The sequence below is a fragment of the Salvia miltiorrhiza genome, chromosome 7 (assembly GCF_028751815.1).
Source record: "Salvia miltiorrhiza cultivar Shanhuang (shh) chromosome 7, IMPLAD_Smil_shh, whole genome shotgun sequence".
NCBI classification, from domain to species: Eukaryota; Viridiplantae; Streptophyta; class Magnoliopsida; order Lamiales; family Lamiaceae; genus Salvia; species Salvia miltiorrhiza.
Window position 1 is genome coordinate 17,953,406 of NC_080393.1, and position 17,335 is coordinate 17,970,740.

Consider the following 17,335-nt stretch of genomic DNA (forward strand, 5'->3'; position numbering starts at 1 on the left):
TCCTTTAGCAATATCGTCGATGTTAATTACCATGCATGTACACAATATAGCAAACACAAATGGCTATAATTAAACAAACAAACAAACATAATTGTATACGACGAAGACCATGAAATGAGTCGAAATAAGGCCAAAAATATACAACAACAACAAACACAAACCGGCTGAGAAATCCACATCAGTTGTCGCAACTCCATCTTGATGTAGGCACGCAGCTCAGGTAATGACACCAGCTGCATTTGTCGTTGGCATTTTTGCCCTTGAACAGCATAACCAATCCCACTATGAATCTACAGAATCGAGCAAATTGACAATAAAGATCAGTCATTTTACCTCATCATGAGATGCACTAGAACTTGCAAGGAAATGGTGGAATGGATAGATACATATTATAAACTTCATGCAAGATCAAGTATAAGGCATAAGGAAATCTTACCCGACAATCAACAAAATAGTGGCAGCAATCCAGAAAACGTATTGGTAGACCGTGTATTTGGATTTCAGCCTGGTATCAGTTGGGCGATTTCGGCTTTCCAACCAACCAAACTGGGGACGAGCGAAAAGCACAAATTCAAGGAGGAAACCAGAAAGAAAGCCTCCAATATGTGCAAAGTTGTCAACAGGTGGAAGAATTCCAACGGCCAAGTTGATTGCAATTATGACAATTAGAGTATAAAGAGCTACCGCCTGTTCAAACAAGGAGATTCTGAGCAGTTCCATAACAACTTCTTATGGAATTCAAAGTCCTTCTCAATGGATTTCCACAAAAAATTTATGTTCTCTTTATACAATATATAACACTCGGTATTCAAACATAAGATCAACTGATTAAGGTCTTTTTTCTCCGTATGGTGCGTCTAGAAAGTGCTATACTTATGATGGTTACAGAACTTACCTTGTTTGTATAAATAGTCCAGTTAGTAAATAACTCTGATAACATTGCTCCAAGAAGTCCAAATAGAGCACTAGAAGCTCCAAGAGAGATGGTATTCCTAATGAAAATGGAAGATAGAATGCTCCCACCGATACCTGATAACAGGTTAATCACCCCTACACGCACTGCATAAACACAAATCAAAAATATAAATGTAAGTTTCTGATATTGAAAAAGAAAAAAAAAATGAATGATTGATTATAGCAGGACTTCCAAATAACATGATATACGAATGCTCCGGCATACTTGGTTGCCTAGCGCTGAGAGTCGTTGAAATAAACAGGCAGTGTCACCACAACATTCTTCTCTGTCGATCCAAGATATGCATCGACGGTATCCTTCATCTTGGTGAGCACCATTGAGGAGATCTCTTCATATGTTAACTGTTTCTCCTCCCCTTTGTATGCTACTACCATCATAGGCCTGTCGGTGGGGTTAGGAATGACCTTGAATGGCCAAAGTTTTACGTCACACTTAACCGTTGGATCACTGAATTTGCGGCCGATCAGCCTCTTCGCATCTGATAATTAAACACCAAGATTGCGTTTACTTTGATGGATAAATTTATCCATGGAAAAGAAAGGATAACAAAAATTTATGCCTTCAAATGTCTCCTTTCTTTTCCAACATTTGACACACAAAAGAGATGTTTACCATTTTTTCTTCCTTATTTTCACTTCAATGATAGATAATATTATCCACTAAAATATTATCCACTAAAATTAGTGGATAATATTATCCATCATTGAAGTGAAAATAAGGAAGGAAAAATGGTAAACATCTCTTTTGTGTCAAATGTTAGAAAATAAATGAGATATTTTAAGGTATAAAATTTTATTATTCATCATTTTCCATGGATAAATTTATCCATCAAAGTAGACGCAGCCCAAGAAGAAAATAGCGTGGAATTTTGCAATGGTTTTATTCATTCACAGCAATCGGTCTTCGCCATTTTACATATACTCTTTTTTTAGGGGAGCCATTTTACGTATACTTACTTATATGTATATATGTATATAATCGAGTAAACAAACAATAATTATTCGTGATTGAGTTTTTAATTAAGCTGTTCAAACTAAATAATGTCCTAAAAAAAAGTCCAATCCAGTCATTATTCAGCTTCGACACCTTTGTTGCATTTAGGATAACTTTGCAAACACCGAATTTGAACGTAAATAATATAAGAGAGAACTCGCCATAAACAGTGTTGATTGGATTAGTGTAGACTTGATTCATGGTGGTGTGATTGCCTTGATAGTTGGGTATGATCTCAACGTCGTCGTGCCGCCACACTGCCACGCTGTGGCGGCGAGGAGTCGTCATCGTTGCCTGAGCTTGCTTTTTTTACTTTATCTTCTTATGATGTAATGATCTGAAAGTCCGAATTTTTCACTTGACTTCTTAATATTGTTCATGCCGATATTAAATAAATAAAGACTATGGATTCCCTCTCAAAAAAAAAAAAATACCACTAACTCTTTTCTAAATATCGAAAAGTTTGTCGCGTGATAGATTTATATAGTTTCTTATACTTCAAATATTAATTGATTAAAATCGATATCTTCTGAAAAAATCGAAAAAATATTGATAATTTAAGATATATTTCATCCGTCCACCAAAGAATTTTCTATCTTTCCTTTTTGGAACGTCCACAAATTTTTTTTATAAGTATCTATTTTTGAACTATACCCAACAACTTATAATTACTCTTACTTTCATTTTTTCACAACTCCACTTTCTTCTAAAAGTTCTTTCGTGGACGGAGGACGTACCTTAGTCTTTAACGTATTATTTTTAAATGAATATTTACACATTCTTATTATCTATGTAAACCTGATATCATACATACGTAGAAATGATACTTTTATTTGTGAAACTTGCGGGCTGAAACTTTATACTATTACAAAGTTTTGAAAAAAAATAATTTTGGAAAAGTTGAAAATTGGTTTCGTGTGTGTGAAAAAAAAAATTCGAAACCTTTTAAAATTACTACATACCATCATTTTTTTTTTAATTGACAGAAAAAGGGAGGAATTCAGAATTCTGGTTAGCTCGATAAGTCAAACTCTCGCTAATCCTCGAATCTATCCCAAAAAATTAAATTAAAAATAGAAATAAAAAAAGCTTAAAAAGGAAAATAGAAAAGTAGACATACTACTAGTTTTCCTTTTCTAACAGCTTTGACGTAACCAAAAATGGTGACCGCCTTCTCGCTCCGCGCCCCATTATTCCCTCTCTACGCCTTCAATTTCATCTAGGGTTTCTTTGTCACTTGTCTATTCTACTCTGACGCTTTCTCCTAATATAAGCGCTGCCGCGTATGTCGATTGCATTTGTTTCCGTGTATTCTGCGAAACCTTGTTTTTGAGGGAAAAAAACTGAACGAGATGAAGACATCGCTGAAGAAATTGCAAAAATTTGCTTCGCATAGGCACGATAGAAGAGCGCAAAAGCAGCACCAATCCGTGTCTCTAGATGAGCACGCTCGAGCTACTCAGGTACTTTTGTGCTACAGTTTGGTCCCAGAAGAAACAGGAGATAACCAACTTTGTTATTTTGTTTTTTCCACTTTTGGGTTAATGTGCATTATTTGGTGGGAAATTGCGGGTGGCTGGGGATTTGAGAAATTTATTTGCAGGAGTCGGAGATTTTTGTTGTTTACGACTGTTCTTGCCATAACATTCCAAAATTCGAACTAGATGGATGGAACTTTGACCGGTCAGTGATCTAATAAAGTATGCCAACGTGCTCATTAATTTGGAATCACAAGTTAATATCCGCAATCCGAACTATGGTTTTTGTTGCATGTTTTTGAGTTTTACTGACAGTTGTTTTATTTGAGGTATGTGGCTTCTTAAACAGTGAACGAATCAATGGCTTCTTTATTGTCTGTCCATAAATTTCAACAGATTCATTCGAAAACTCAGAAAGCCTTAAGAGGGGGAAAATGGAAAAGAAGGAAGCCGATTCTATGAATTCAGCCTTTTTTAATGTATATAAATTGAGTTTGCTTTTGCTATATAGTATATACATAGTTTAATAAATGAAGTTTGATTTTTTCCCGTGACGTCTATAGCTTTCCTTGTTTATAGATTATTTGGGGAAAGACTAGATGATTAAACAACAGTTGTAGATTATCAATGTCATCTCTTTAATTGATTAATTTAGGAGAAACCTTAGCAGATGAAGTGTGGGGGCTTCTTCACATTGTCTCTTTCACTAAAGAACTATCATAATTGAGTTATTATATCTGTGAGCACATACGTGAAAATTTACTGATTTTACTCCTGTATCACCTTTGTTATGTCTGGAATTGGTCACTTACCTTATTTATTTTGCAATAACTATGCAATTGGGTTACTCGTGTCCATGGTGATGTTGTAAGGGTATTATGTGTTTATATTGGTGGTTAATCTGGCCTTGAAATGATATACAGTGTCTTAGATTTATTGGTGGGTATTCTTTTATGTCCTTCGCCAATTTCCTCCCAAAACTTTTTCCGTTGGCTACATTCTTTTATGATTTTCAAATTTTGATGTGAAAATTTGTTGTGTGTTTATCAGGACATGATTGATATGAGAGACTGCTATGATAGGCTACTGTCAGCTGCAGCCGCAACTGCAAACAGTGTATATGGTATCTCAATGATTAGAAGAACACTTTCTATTCTTGATGCTGCACATTGACATGTTACGAATTTGAATCATCCATTAGTCTTTGATTTTGAAACGGTTTGGTTTGTATATATAAAAAAAGGCTCACTGTCTGTATCTAATGCAACCTGGTAAATTTGTGCTACTTTTTATTTAGCATTAGGCACATGGAAGAGCGCTTTAGTAGCACTTTTAGGTCCTTTCAGGGAATTCATCGAATTACCATGTTACCACTTCTCTACTATGCTTCTTTTGTTTCTTGTATACGTTTATAATGTAGAGCACCTGCAATTGAATTTTCTCCTAGAGAGCCAGGTTTTCTTTTCCTTGTGCCATCATTGTCATTTTTTGATTCATCTGTACTTATAGAAAATGCATCTTACTTTCTACCATATATTTTGCCCTAAGCATTTAAACATACATGTTTAACAAAAGTTTTTTTATTCTTATGCACAACCTCAATTAGGTTTTTTATTTTCCTCTCTGTTTCTTTGATTCTGCAATGATCATTGCCTTTTGGCAAAAGGACTAAATTTTTAATAAGTCACTAACTCTGGACATCTACTCTGTGAGGCATGCAATTTCATTATTGTATACTTGGCAACTGTTACCCTGATGGTTTATTAGGGAAATGATTATATTTTTTTACTGAACTGAAAGAGCATGAAGTTGCATTATTCATAGTTTCGTTAGCACTCCCATTTGTTCATAAGTTCAGTTTCAATCCCTATGTAGACAAGTTCTCGTCCTTGTATGTAAATAGATGATCTCTTTTATGATTTGTTGCTTCATATGTGGTGTTTCCTTGGGAATTTTTAATGTGATAAACTTTGAATAATTTGTCCTCCTTTAGATGTTTTGGTATTCTTTCAGTTATTATAATTTACATAAGCATTTTGTAATTTTCTTTTAACCAACTCCCTGCACTTTCAGAATTTTCAGAATCATTAAGGGAGATGGGTGATTGTCTTCTTGAAAAAACAGCCCTGAATGACGACGAAGAAAGTGGTAAGCATTTCTCCTGCTTGTATATGAAAGATGTTGAGGATAATTGCTGGTCTGTATAATATGTTTGTACTATAAAGTTGTGCATATGTGGGTATTTCTGAAAGAAAACTAATATCCATTGCATATTGGTGTTTATGTCCCCACCTTCAGTTTGAGATGGGACTTGTTCAAATTGTTCCATTTCGCTTCTAGTTGAATGAGTGAGTACAAAGTCTGTTACATATTAGTAGCATCAATTGCATTTCCATTTACTAAATTTGAGTTTTGTCGTGAGAAAATGTAGCAAGCATTATTAGACTGCTAACCTTATTCTACTGAACTAGTTTCATCCTGTGGCAATGCTAGAGGATCTGTCAGATTTCTTTCTTATTGCTGTTTCTTTATAATCATAGTTATGCACTAAATTAGTATGCATGCATACTTTTCCTCGAAATAATTAATAGCCTTTGTTTTTCAGGGAAGGTATTATTAATGCTAGGGAAAAAACAGTTTGAACTTCAGAAACTTATTGATGGTTATGTGAGTTTTAATAACCTATAAATTAGTTCTATTTCCCGAGTTAAGCCTTTCTGTTAATACATGTCTTGCATTTCAGAGAACACATATATTTCAGACAATCACAATCCCATCAGAGTCTCTTCTAAATGAACTTCGGATTGTAGAGGTATGCCCAAATAGATATTTTGCTGTGGTTTATTCTTTCCTTGTCTCTTTCCCCTTCTTGATATTACTTTCCTCTTAAAATTGTGAATCAATAGCTGCTCTGCCCATTGTTTCGGTTCAGAAATTTTTTTAGTCCAATTCCCTAATAATAATCTTTATATTATGAAATAGAGCATGGATGAATCCCCTGTTCATTATGCTTTGAAAAGTGGACATGCTTTTCTTTTAGATAGCTTAAATAATATTCAGAGGCTTTCCTTGGATTTCTTCCCTATATTGCTAGAAGCATTCTATTAATACTTAGTTGAGCAATATCTCTTTATCTGCCCTGTACCCGTACGGCCGTACCTGGCTTGTATTTGGCTGCTTATTGTTTGTGACTGGGCCTGGTGACCAGCAGTGTTTAACAATGTAGATTATGTACTGTGGTAATTGTAACATCTAGGCTTAATACATAAAAGGCTCCACTCTCCAGAGTATGCTTATATTTTTTGCTTTTTGCCTGCAATCCGTGCCTACAGCTGTTTATCTTGGTCCCTTTTCCCTTTTGTGCAGGAGATGAAGAGGCGATGTGATGAAAAAAGGTCCAAACTAACTTCTTTCTTTGTTTTATCGGCTTCAGAGGTTCACTTTTTCAGTCTTCTATTTGATCAATCTGTGAAAACATTATTTTTCAGAGAACTATATGATGATTTGCTGAACAAACAAAAAGAAAAAGCGAGGTTAAGGAACAGTAAAAGCGAACATTTTCATTCTCCTCAGCTTCAAGAAGCCCATGATGAATATGACGAAGAGGCAAATGTTTTTGTCTTTCGCATGAAATCCCTAAAACAAGGGCAATCCCGTAGTTTTCTAACACAGGCATCTAGGCATCATGCTGCACAGGTTATACTTTTTCCCGCATTGTAAGTTCAAGATTTCTGATTCCATACCATAAACTTATTTATGAGTGAGCCTTCACTTTCACAACAGTTGTACTTCTTCAAGAGGGCAGCAAGATCTTTGGAGGCAATTGAGCCACATGTCAGGTTGCTTGCTGAACAGCTACATATTGATTACCATTTTAGCGGACTCCAAGATGATGGACGTGAAATTCTTGATGATGATGATGATGACGACGATGATGAAAGTGACGGGGATGATGATACCGAAGATGGTTCTGAAATGCATGATGCAGAATTGAGTTTTGACTATGGACAAAATGGTCAACAGCAAGAAGTTCCTGCATCAGAAAACTCAATGGAGGTAACATCTACTGCTGTAAAGTAATCTTTAATAGTCAAACGAAAGGAATTTTGAATTATCGCATTGCCTTGTTGTACGTGTTTGCTTGGCGGCATGTCCAAAGACTTTACCACTTACTCAATGACTTTACCTTCTGCAGTTGGATAATGCTGATGTGAAGTTCTCTCCTGACCTTAAATTGGCCCCTGCAAAGGTAAGGTTTCTTGTCCTGTGCTAATGCCAATGGCGTAGTCCACCTCCTACTTGACAGCGGCGAGATACTTTGTCTGAATAATACTTAAAATCACATGTGATGCTTTTTTACATTTGATTCTCTAAGTTGTTCTCTCTTTTTTCTTTTTCTTTTTGAACTTTTATCTTAGTTAATGGAGTTAGGAATTGCTTTGCATGAGATTTGAGACATTATTTGTTAATTGTTACTTAAGGAATGGTTTTGTGTTCTGAAACTGTGCAAGTACCTGGTCATCATGAGTTACAGTAGCATACTAATAGCAAATTCTGCAAACAGTGCTTATTCGCATATGTATATCGTGTTTGGAGCTTATAAGTTCCTTAAAAGTGTTTGGTAGAATTGTTAAAGAAAAGAATCTTATGCTGTGCGTTGACATTAATCCAGTAGATTGGGGACATGCACTTGCATCCTCCTTCCTCATGCCATCCAACTTACCCCTATGAAGATTAAATATTAGGATCTTGAGTTGTTCTTAGATAGTTAATGAGATCCTAACTTAGTACCACAGATCTTATTTTGTAGGACCTTTAAATTCTAGTTATGAATTATCCTTATTTATATCTTATAAGTCTCACAATAATATACTCCCCAAGCACTTCAACAATATACTTATAATGAGATCTAACATCTTGTAGACACTAAAAGCATCTTATAAGCTCTTCAAAACCAGTTTGTCCTAATGATTTTTAAACAACTTTTTTTTCTTCAAATTAATTAATTAATGATCATAATATGGTAGGAGCTATGATTCATCTTCATATTAAAATTTTGCAGTTACTAATTTTTTTTATTAAAACTTACAGGGGGGCTGGGGGCTTGGGGCAAACATATGCTTTATAAATTTATGATTTTTAACTTCCAGGTGTATGTTGTGTTTGTAAATATCAGGGTAGTTTTCTCTTATTATCCCCTTTACAGAACCTAAATGCCTGAATAGGCATGTGATAACTGAATGAAGCATGTTAAGTTTTTGGGAGTAAATCCCTATAACTCTGGTTAGTTATAGTAATTATCCCCTTGAATGATTAGAAGAATCTAAAGGCATAAGCTGAATGAATCATGCTAGGGTTCATGCAATTTTTGTGTTTCTGATTATAGCGATAAGGATATCTATTGATTTGGTCCAGAGGAGTTAAGAACTGAACTTCTGAAGACATTTGTTTGGGTCATAAGAAAGATTGTCTTAAGTTCTTGACTGTGGATATGGATGTAGTTCACAAGTTCAATATATGTAAAGATTCATCGTTTTTCAGATAAACATATTTCACACTAGGCAATGAGAATTTAGTTTGCCGCATGTTCTTTTTCTGTATGCACTTTGAATGCAAGGTCTTCTACTTTTATAGTTCTCTTCATTATTTTTATCAATAACCCAAGATGATGTAGTTCCGTCCATGCAGGAGATCTTACAAGCTCCTCGCCAAAATCCTCTCTCTCTCTCCGCACCTCTCTTTCAGAGAGGGGCCGGAGCGGTCAGCAAATCCGCACCTCTCTTTCCTCAAAGAAAACTTGATTCAGCTGAGCGAACAGCACAGATGGGACCTTCACCATCACGTAAGTTCTCTTCTTATGTACTACCCACTCCAGATGAGACAAAAACTCCAAGATCTGGGAAATTATTTAGTGAAGCTCCTCAAACAAGACTAGCAGACTCCAACCTTCGCCATTCATCTCCCATCAATCAGAACAAGTATGAAAGACTTGGGGAAAAAGATAAATTGTCTGGTCCCATCATCTTAGACACACAATCAGTACTCAAAGAGAGCAACACCACCATAAAAGCCAGTGTCTTGCCCTCTCCATTATCAGAAGGCCTTTCATTTACTCGACTTGATCCAAATTTAGCGTCCAATGCTAAGAAAGCTAAAAGACAAGCGTTCTCTGGCCCATTAACTGGAAAGCCATGGTCAAATAACCCAAAGTTAACAGCCAGTGGTCCCATTGTCTCATCAGCCTTCCCTCCCTCATTTTCTGGATCCTTATTGCGCACCCCGATGCCTCGGCCAACATCAAACCCAAAATTGTCTTCACATGTTTCAACCAATTTTGTGTCCTCGCCTAAGATAAGTGAACTTCATGAGCTTCCTCGACCACCAGCTCATATGGCTGCTACAAGGCACCCAAATCGCTTTGCTCATTCGGGCCCCTTAATATCGAAAAGAAATGAGATGTCTGCTACTCGTGTATCAACATCGTCTATAGCAGCATCCAGACTCCCAACCCCGCCCCAGGGATTATCACGCAGCTACTCAATTCCAGTTGGAGGTTCGATGGAAGCAGCATTGCGCATTCCTCTAAGAGGTTCTCAATTGAAGATGAAAGAAGATAGTTCTTCACCTCCCCCAGCCTTACCAAATACCCAACCATCATCTAGGTGATTAGCCAGCAAGTCACGTAAAAGGTAATTGTAAATTTATCAGCCCAGCTACATATGCATCTTAATATTGATTCTCAAATAAGGTAAACTTCTAATTAGGTTACAGCAAATTAGCAACAGCTGTTTAGGGCAGAGCATAGGATGCAAATGGTTTCACTCAGCAAACTCTAACCAAGTATTCAAATTCATATCCATTTTTTAATGCTTGTAGTCAGCAATTAACATATCTATTATATATATATGTTGGTGTTTTGACAGGAAAATGTATTTACGTGTTTGAATCTCTAATACTAATATAGAAACTAGCTTGGAAATAATAATGGTGTTCTCATATCTGTCTTTGACTAAGTGTGGATGTCTGAAAGAAATATAAGGAGGATTCACAAGAATAAATAGCTGCATAATGAAAAATGTCTACAAACAGAGAGGAGATTGATGTAATTATCATGCTATAATTAAGTATAAATGTGCCTATAGCTTTAATTATGAGCTGGTGAATAGAAGCATTGAATTGGGATGCTGACTGCTGAGAGCCTTCAGTTTAATGAGCCACAGCTTCGCTTTTTACTTTTTAGTTGGTAAATTTTTGCATGAGTCATCTGATTTGGTTAGTGTGTGAATTGGGTGGATGTCCAGTACTTGTATATTGGAAATTTGATCAGGTTCTGCCATTTGCTATCATATCTCATATTGGACCCATAGACACATGCCAAGTGTATTAAACTATAGTTTGAATGCAAACTTGACTTGTATGGTTAAGTGGAATATGATAAATATTCCAATTGCTACATAATCCACTAGTGGTTCCCTTTTGCTTAATATAGTTAAAATATATCCTCTGGTAGACCTGGGTACTCTTATGTTCACTATTTCCATTGGGAATCATGGTCCCATTTTTCATATCAAGCATATGATGGACTGCAGAGAATTATATATTTTCAAGACTCAAGTATGAATCAGATTTGCAGGTTTGATTCATAGCATCAACTTATGAAAAATGAAAAGTTTCTGAATCTGTTAGTTATGTATTATGCAATTTTTATTTTGGGAATGTTGTTTTTTTGCTGATGTTTGATTTTGAATTTCAACAGGTGATTTGAAGACGGGGATATAGCTGCAGTGTTCATCCATTGCACAGACCATGTGAATAGCTTACTAGTTAGTCCTTGAAATTTTGTTAGTCATGTAAAAAGTACCACTAATTTTGTTGAAATTTTGCTTGGTTGTCGAACAAAACTCGTAATTTCGTAACATAATGGATGAGGAGTAACAGATCTTGAAATGAATAAATGGACTCCGTATGAGCAACACAGAAGCTGGTTATCCTTGTGTAGAAGAAATTAAATGCGGTTTCTGGGCTTAAAGTTCATGAAAGTTTGTTGAAGGAGATAAGTAGGCCTATGTAAGATTTCATAATTTGTATTCATATATTCATGTGCAGGCAGCTATTTATTGGTTTTAATCATGAATTCATGAGCTTTCAGAAGCGAGCCTTGGCGGAGAATAACAACTTTACAATGTAATATCCACTCGTCAGGCCCGGTGTAATTTATTTTTTATTACATCTTTTTTGAGATAATTCATTGCCTTTTATATTCATCTATTTTTACTTTTGCATTACCACTTGGTATAATTGTATTTACGTCGGTGTTAATGTACGACTTTCTTTGAGACCATCAATAATATATACGTGTATATATTTTGTTATTTTTTATTATGAAAATTATAAAAGATTCAAACCAGAATTTTTATTTCTAATAAAAGTAATTCAATGTACAAATAAACTTATCTAATTCCAATTTTAATGGCAAATTTCTCCGATTCGACTGCATCCGTGTATGCCATGGCCGACTTCTATTACTGATGGGCTATGATGAGCTACCTACACAAAAGTGGGAAAATTATCCGCACAAAGACGAGATTGAATGCAAGAGTCAAAGACCTTTCACAAAATAGAGTCTTTGGGTGCCTCAGTTTTGCCGAGCTAGACTTCATTGGCAATTACAAATATATTATTAAATATGAATTTAGATTCGAAATATTATAAGTCTCATCTCCCATCAAACTACTCCCTAATTTATGGAAAAGAAATTGTCTCACCATTTCGCTAAATTTGTGTTTCCCGTTTTTTCATAATACATTAGATTATTGACAAATGAATGTATTTCACCCACATTCACTCAATTACCAATCATAAGATCGAAATTAATCTAGTAATAATAATTTTTTTTTATCCTTGTGTATGTAAATCTTAATAATTTACTTCCCCTTCCCCCCTTTCATCAAAATTTCATTTTATTTATAATTAATTGAATCCATTCATAATAATCAGCTCGATGATTAACCATAAATATCCATGAGATTATGGTTTTCCAGGATGTATAAAATTCCTAAATTGCATGTTTGAAGTAAAGAAGCGGTCTCCAGGAGAATCATACAAGACATTCAAGGCCTGGTTCAACTTAGAAATTAGAGTGACATTTTAAAAGTCCTAAAAAATAATTATGCATAATCCATTAGCACCCTCCAACGTCGTATTTCACAAACCCCATCAGCTCAGGCCCTTCTAATCTTGAGTTGTTCATAAAACTGCAACAAAAATATGGATAGAAACAAAAAAAAAAAAAAAATCACTCCCAAAAATGAGCATCAATTTCTTGTAGAAGTTCAAACACTATTAGTATACATGTTGAAAAAACTAGTATCCAACTTTGCATTACCTTTCTTCTGTGAGTTTAGAGAATGAACCAGATGTAGGAATTGTACCACACAAATCATTATTGGACACATCGCTGCATCAAAAAAAGGAACCAACTCTCAATCCAAATATATATATAACCATGAATTAGGTAGTAAAGAATAAGTTGCAAGAGAAAGGGCTGACAGAATCTTGAGGTTTGCAAGCTTGGTGAGGTCCCTTGGTATCCTCCCTGTGAGTCTATTACCATTTAGACGCCTAAAGACATGGGTGTCTCACAAGGTTAGAAGCAAAACAAAGATGATCACAACACAAGTTGGAAATAGGATTTAAACTTACAAGAACTTGAGATTGGAAAGATTGGACAAAGAAGGAGGGATGGAAGCAGTGAGGTTATTGTGGTATAAATCAAGGCTCACCAGACTCCTCAATTGTCCCAGTTCAGCTGGAATGGGCCCCATCAACTTGTTCATGTACACTTCCCTACCAATAAAATTAATGCATTACCTCCTTTTCCTTCTTAGTTTAATCATGAATTACCTCTCAAATTTCTCCTTAACAGATACTGAAGGAAAAAAATTAATAATAATGAATGCACTCACAGATACTGGAGCCTCTGGAGCTTCCCCAACTCAGGAACAAGCTTCCCTGAGAGCTTTGCATTTCCAAGATCACTGCCAAATTTAAACATTGTTGAAATGAAAATCCCATGAAGAATGTAAAGCATGAGTACTTACAGCCTAGTGACTCTATTTTGAGCATCACAAGTGACATGAAACCAAGTGCAGGGGTCCACCAAGGTAGGATCCCAGCTTTGTAAAACATTTTCTGGGTCATTCACAGCCCTCCTCAATGCATAAAGAGCATCTCCTAATTCCCACCAAAATATATAAAATCAAAAATCTTCAACCAAATGCACTTAGTGTTGTATAAAGCATGAATCTTTACCTTCTAAATTTGCATATATGGGTGCTATTAAATGAATTAGGAGCAGTAGATGGAGATGGAGAGGAATCCTCAGCGCCATGAATTCTTCAATTTTTCAGAAAAAGATTGGTGTGTTATTATGTTTTTATGTTAGGAAGAAAGAAAGGAATATAAGGGCAGGGAATCTTAATCCATGTTGGGGAATTTATAGAGCCAATAAAAGGGAGTAGTCAATTGTTGAGGCCAACACCACATAGTAGATGTTGGTTCTGTCACTGTGGGGCTCTGTGTCACACACTAGTGTGTGTTTTTTATTTTTTAATTTGCTGGTGGTCTCAACAATCTCAATAGATGGCTATTTGTTTACCAATTTCAAGATTGTGCATATTCTCATTTTGCGTTAATTGGGATTTAACTTTTCAACTTTTTTTCCTATTTGAGCAAAACAATAGGGCCCTTTTTATTGTGGAGGACCAGTGGTTGAAGAATACAAAAGGATCTCTTTCAAAAGAAGCATAGTTTATTTAAATATGCATTTTTTTCCTTTTACCAAATTGTGAAAAATGACTAAAGAAAAGGAATCACAGCAGAGAGCTCTGGCAGTTTGCTCCCCATTTTTTTACCCTCAGAATTAATATTCATATTCTTAAATTAATACAGCCGATGGGTAAATTTAGTTTTAACTTTGATTTTGAAGAACAGATCCACTAAATGGATATTATTATGAAATGAAATGAGTGATATGCCATCACTTGGTTTCTGATTCTTTGATTTTTGAATTACTATGAGCATTGAATATCATCTTGCCTGTTCCAATCACTTTCAATTAATCACATATCTAATTTAAGTTTCAAAAAAAAAATCACATACCTAATTTACCTGCGTTTTTTAGAGGGAGAATTACACCGATAGTGTGTATGCCAGCTGGACCCCCGGGGCATTGCTCCCACCCCTAGGATTGTGCCACGTGGTACATCTTTAAAATGAAACAAAAAATTTAAGGTTTAATACTCCCTCCGTCCCACGAAGCATGACACAGTTTCCTTTTTGGTTTGTCCCACGAAGCTTGACACGTTTCTAAAAATGGCAAAAAATTCACCCTTAATTCACATTTTCACTTTTTCACCTACTACACTTAACACACAAAATACCAATTTCTTAATTCTCGTGCGGAAAAGAAGTGTGTCATGCTTCATGGGACGGATGGAGTAGTATTTTGTGTTACGAACTTTTAACATTTTTTATAAAATGTTCTCAACTTTCGTTTTTTCTTAAAAACTCCAAACTTTCAATATTTTTTTATAAAATATCTCATTATACAAAATTCGATGATGAAAATAACTCTTTTTGTCGGTGAAGTCTTGAATTATCAACTTGATAGTGTAGGAGTCATAACTTGGCTGCAATCAATTTGAGAAAAGTTATTTTTCTACTACCTAATTTTATATAACAGAATATTTTATAAAAAATATTTAAAGTTCAAATATTTTTAAGAAAAAATAAAAAATCAAAATATTTTATAAAAAACACTGAAAACTCAAAACATAAAACATTATTAACACAAAAATTAACTATCACCCTACTTTATCCACCGGCTACATAGTTTATAAGTAAAATAAATGATGAATTAAACCCAAATAATTAAATATGAGTTGAGATGAAGTCCTCGAAAATTTAGGTGTAGGAGCAAAACAAGAAAACAATAGTTGGTTTCGAGGAGATTTGTCTTTGATTACTTCAGATTTCTGTACTATAATTCCATTAAAAAATTATGGCTAACATGGTTAAGTGCATACTTAATTTAAGGTGCAAAATCTTGAAAATTTAATTATGTAGGAGTCTGTGGTTGTCGGGCACATACTTGACTAATGAAGGTTGGTCTCAATCAATTTTTCTTTATTTTAAGAAACATGTTTGCTCTTTATCAAATGTACTATATTTCTTAAAAATAGAAAATGTTATTTATTCACAAATAAAATGATATAGCAAATTCCTTAGCAACACGATCAGGTAGATGTGATAAGACACGGCCTTTGAATACAGTGGGATACAGACAGATGGTGCAACCAACCATTATAGCCCTCATTTATTATTATTATTATTATTATTATTATTATTATTATTATTATTATTATTATTATTATTATTATTATTATTATTATTATTATTATTATTATTATTATTATTATTATTATTATTATTTATCTTTTGCCTGGAATTAGATGTTTGAATTGGGACAATGGATTGACTTTATTGTCGAATTTTGTTTAGTTTAGAACCTAGTTTTGAATATAATAAATATATGCAGCTACATTGTGGTCACCCACACACTAGTATGATAAGGAAAATCTTGATTTATTTAATTTATTTTTTAAAATAAAAATAGGATTTAGTTATTTTACTATATTCTCTACATTGTACTTATTTTTTTTTTTGCATTTTTTTAAATTTATTTTTAATAAAAATAAAAAAATTACCAAAAAGTTACAAAAAAATAATTACAATGTAGAGAATATGATAAAATAACTAAATCTTATTTATATTTTAACAAATAAGTTAAATAAATTAAATTATTTTTTATTTAGGTAAATTATGGGTGGTCATAATGTGGCTGTTTAGCATTAATCTTTTGAATAACTGGATGGTCATCATGAGTAGGGGCTGTAGGGGAACCTTCTTAGTCCAAATTCTATCTGATTCATTTGGAGAAGAAGGAAAGCAAGAAAAGTTTATGTACGCAATGAATGTGGTAATGTATAATTCATAAAATAATTTAACTTAATCTAATTATTACTTTTACTATTGTTAGTTGGGGTCATTGTCAAGATTTTATTGAGTTGGTCCCTCACCCTTATAGGTTTGTGATAAAAGAATTTTTTTTATGATTTACTATTAAGTATGTCTATCCGTCCATCGCACGGCAAACATTGAAATTAAATGACATATTTAAATAAATAAATATAAATATTAAATAAAATTAAAATATAAGTATAAAATATATTTTAAATAAAATAATCCAAGTCAATTACTCAATAAAATTCTGAATTTAAAAATATAAAACTTCAACCCTATACAAAGTGTAATAATAATTATAGTTATTAAATAATTTTAAATCATTTGATGATGAAAATTATCATTACACATATTATTATATAGTATTACATGTCATAATAAATAAATATTTTCATACAAAAACATAAATATTTTCATACACAATGAGTAAATAAAATATTTAAAAGTTTCAACTTATTCGTTTTTAATTCATTTTTGATGATTTTTATACCATATTAAATATTTTGTCATGAATTTTAATTTAAGGTGCATATTAAATATTTTTTTCATAAATCAAATTTGACGATGCTTTAAAAGAATTAAATTATATAAAAAAATCGAGATTAAAATAGTGAAAATTTTGATGGGTGAAGAGAGAGAGAGAGGGGAAAAAAAGAAAAAAGAAAAAAAGAGGGAACGAATAGAAGAAATTCCTTCTATAGATAGATTTGGCCAATGTGGATAATCAAGAGAACCGATCGTTACTTTTCCTACTGATAAATAAATTATCTCAGTGTTTTCAAAAAAAAAATCGTCACTATTTCCT

At 33.8% G+C, this 17,335-nt stretch overlaps 3 protein-coding genes across 5 annotated transcripts; 1 reads left to right on the plus strand and 2 right to left on the minus strand.

The window, feature by feature from the left end:
- Positions 1-107: 107 nt before the first annotated feature.
- On the minus strand, positions 108-2,257 carry LOC130993919 (RHOMBOID-like protein 3). The gene is made up of 5 exons (XM_057918954.1): positions 2,185-2,257; positions 1,216-1,454; positions 896-1,096; positions 437-687; positions 108-290 (listed from the first exon to the last, which is right to left on the minus strand). Exons 1-5 carry the CDS (start codon positions 2,255-2,257, stop codon positions 179-181), a joined length of 876 nt encoding a protein of 291 aa, XP_057774937.1. The 3' UTR covers positions 108-178.
- An 825-nt stretch (positions 2,258-3,082) lies between these two features.
- On the plus strand, positions 3,083-11,422 carry LOC130991170 (uncharacterized protein At2g33490-like). 2 transcript variants are annotated; one of them, XM_057915252.1, is made up of 11 exons: positions 3,083-3,432; positions 4,498-4,570; positions 5,521-5,595; positions 6,053-6,114; positions 6,191-6,259; positions 6,814-6,842; positions 6,936-7,143; positions 7,231-7,503; positions 7,643-7,696; positions 9,136-10,136; positions 11,204-11,421. In XM_057915252.1, the coding sequence occupies exons 1-10, from the start codon at positions 3,322-3,324 to the stop codon at positions 10,111-10,113; spliced, it is 1,932 nt and encodes a 643-aa protein (XP_057771235.1). In that variant the 5' UTR covers positions 3,083-3,321; the 3' UTR covers positions 10,114-10,136; positions 11,204-11,421. The 2 variants fall into 2 exon arrangements, with proteins under 2 accessions (XP_057771235.1, XP_057771236.1); XM_057915253.1 differs by lacking the exons at positions 3,083-3,432; positions 6,053-6,114 and having other exon boundaries at positions 4,494-4,570; positions 11,204-11,422.
- A 1,070-nt stretch (positions 11,423-12,492) lies between these two features.
- LOC130991171 (leucine-rich repeat protein 1-like) lies at positions 12,493-13,964 on the minus strand. Of its 2 annotated transcripts, XM_057915254.1 has the most exons (7): positions 13,759-13,964; positions 13,548-13,680; positions 13,413-13,484; positions 13,150-13,293; positions 12,997-13,068; positions 12,833-12,904; positions 12,493-12,701 (listed from the first exon to the last, which is right to left on the minus strand). In XM_057915254.1, exons 1-7 carry the CDS (start codon positions 13,835-13,837, stop codon positions 12,629-12,631), a joined length of 645 nt encoding a protein of 214 aa, XP_057771237.1. In that variant the 5' UTR covers positions 13,838-13,964; the 3' UTR covers positions 12,493-12,628. The 2 variants fall into 2 exon arrangements, with proteins under 2 accessions (XP_057771237.1, XP_057771239.1); XM_057915256.1 differs by lacking the exon at positions 13,759-13,964 and having other exon boundaries at positions 13,150-13,288; positions 13,548-13,686.
- Positions 13,965-17,335: the final 3,371 nt, after the last annotated feature.

What these genes read in the sequence shown, in the direction of transcription:
- LOC130991170 (XM_057915252.1), top strand. Translation starts at nt 3,322, where the DNA reads ATGAAGACATCGCTGAAGAAATTGCAAAAATTTGCTTCGCATAGGCAC. An exon ending in ATGAACTTCGGATTGTAGAG is followed by an intron (nt 6,260 to 6,813) that starts GTATGCCCAAAT and finishes CCTTTTGTGCAG; the next exon opens with GAGATGAAGAGGCGATGTGA. An exon ending in CTAGGCATCATGCTGCACAG is followed by an intron (nt 7,144 to 7,230) that starts GTTATACTTTTT and finishes CTTTCACAACAG; the next exon opens with TTGTACTTCTTCAAGAGGGC.
- LOC130991171 (XM_057915254.1), bottom strand. Translation starts at nt 13,837, where the DNA reads ATGGCGCTGAGGATTCCTCTCCATCTCCATCTACTGCTCCTAATTCAT. An exon ending in CTTTCCAATCTCAAGTTCTT is followed by an intron (nt 13,069 to 13,149) that starts GTAAGTTTAAAT and finishes CCATGTCTTTAG; the next exon opens with GCGTCTAAATGGTAATAGAC. An exon ending in TCTAAACTCACAGAAGAAAG is followed by an intron (nt 12,702 to 12,832) that starts GTAATGCAAAGT and finishes TTTTTGTTGCAG; the next exon opens with TTTTATGAACAACTCAAGAT.
- LOC130993919 (XM_057918954.1), bottom strand. Translation starts at nt 2,257, where the DNA reads ATGACGACTCCTCGCCGCCACAGCGTGGCAGTGTGGCGGCACGACGAC. An exon ending in GGACTATTTATACAAACAAG is followed by an intron (nt 688 to 895) that starts GTAAGTTCTGTA and finishes TTGTTTGAACAG; the next exon opens with GCGGTAGCTCTTTATACTCT. An exon ending in ACTATTTTGTTGATTGTCGG is followed by an intron (nt 291 to 436) that starts GTAAGATTTCCT and finishes TCGATTCTGTAG; the next exon opens with ATTCATAGTGGGATTGGTTA.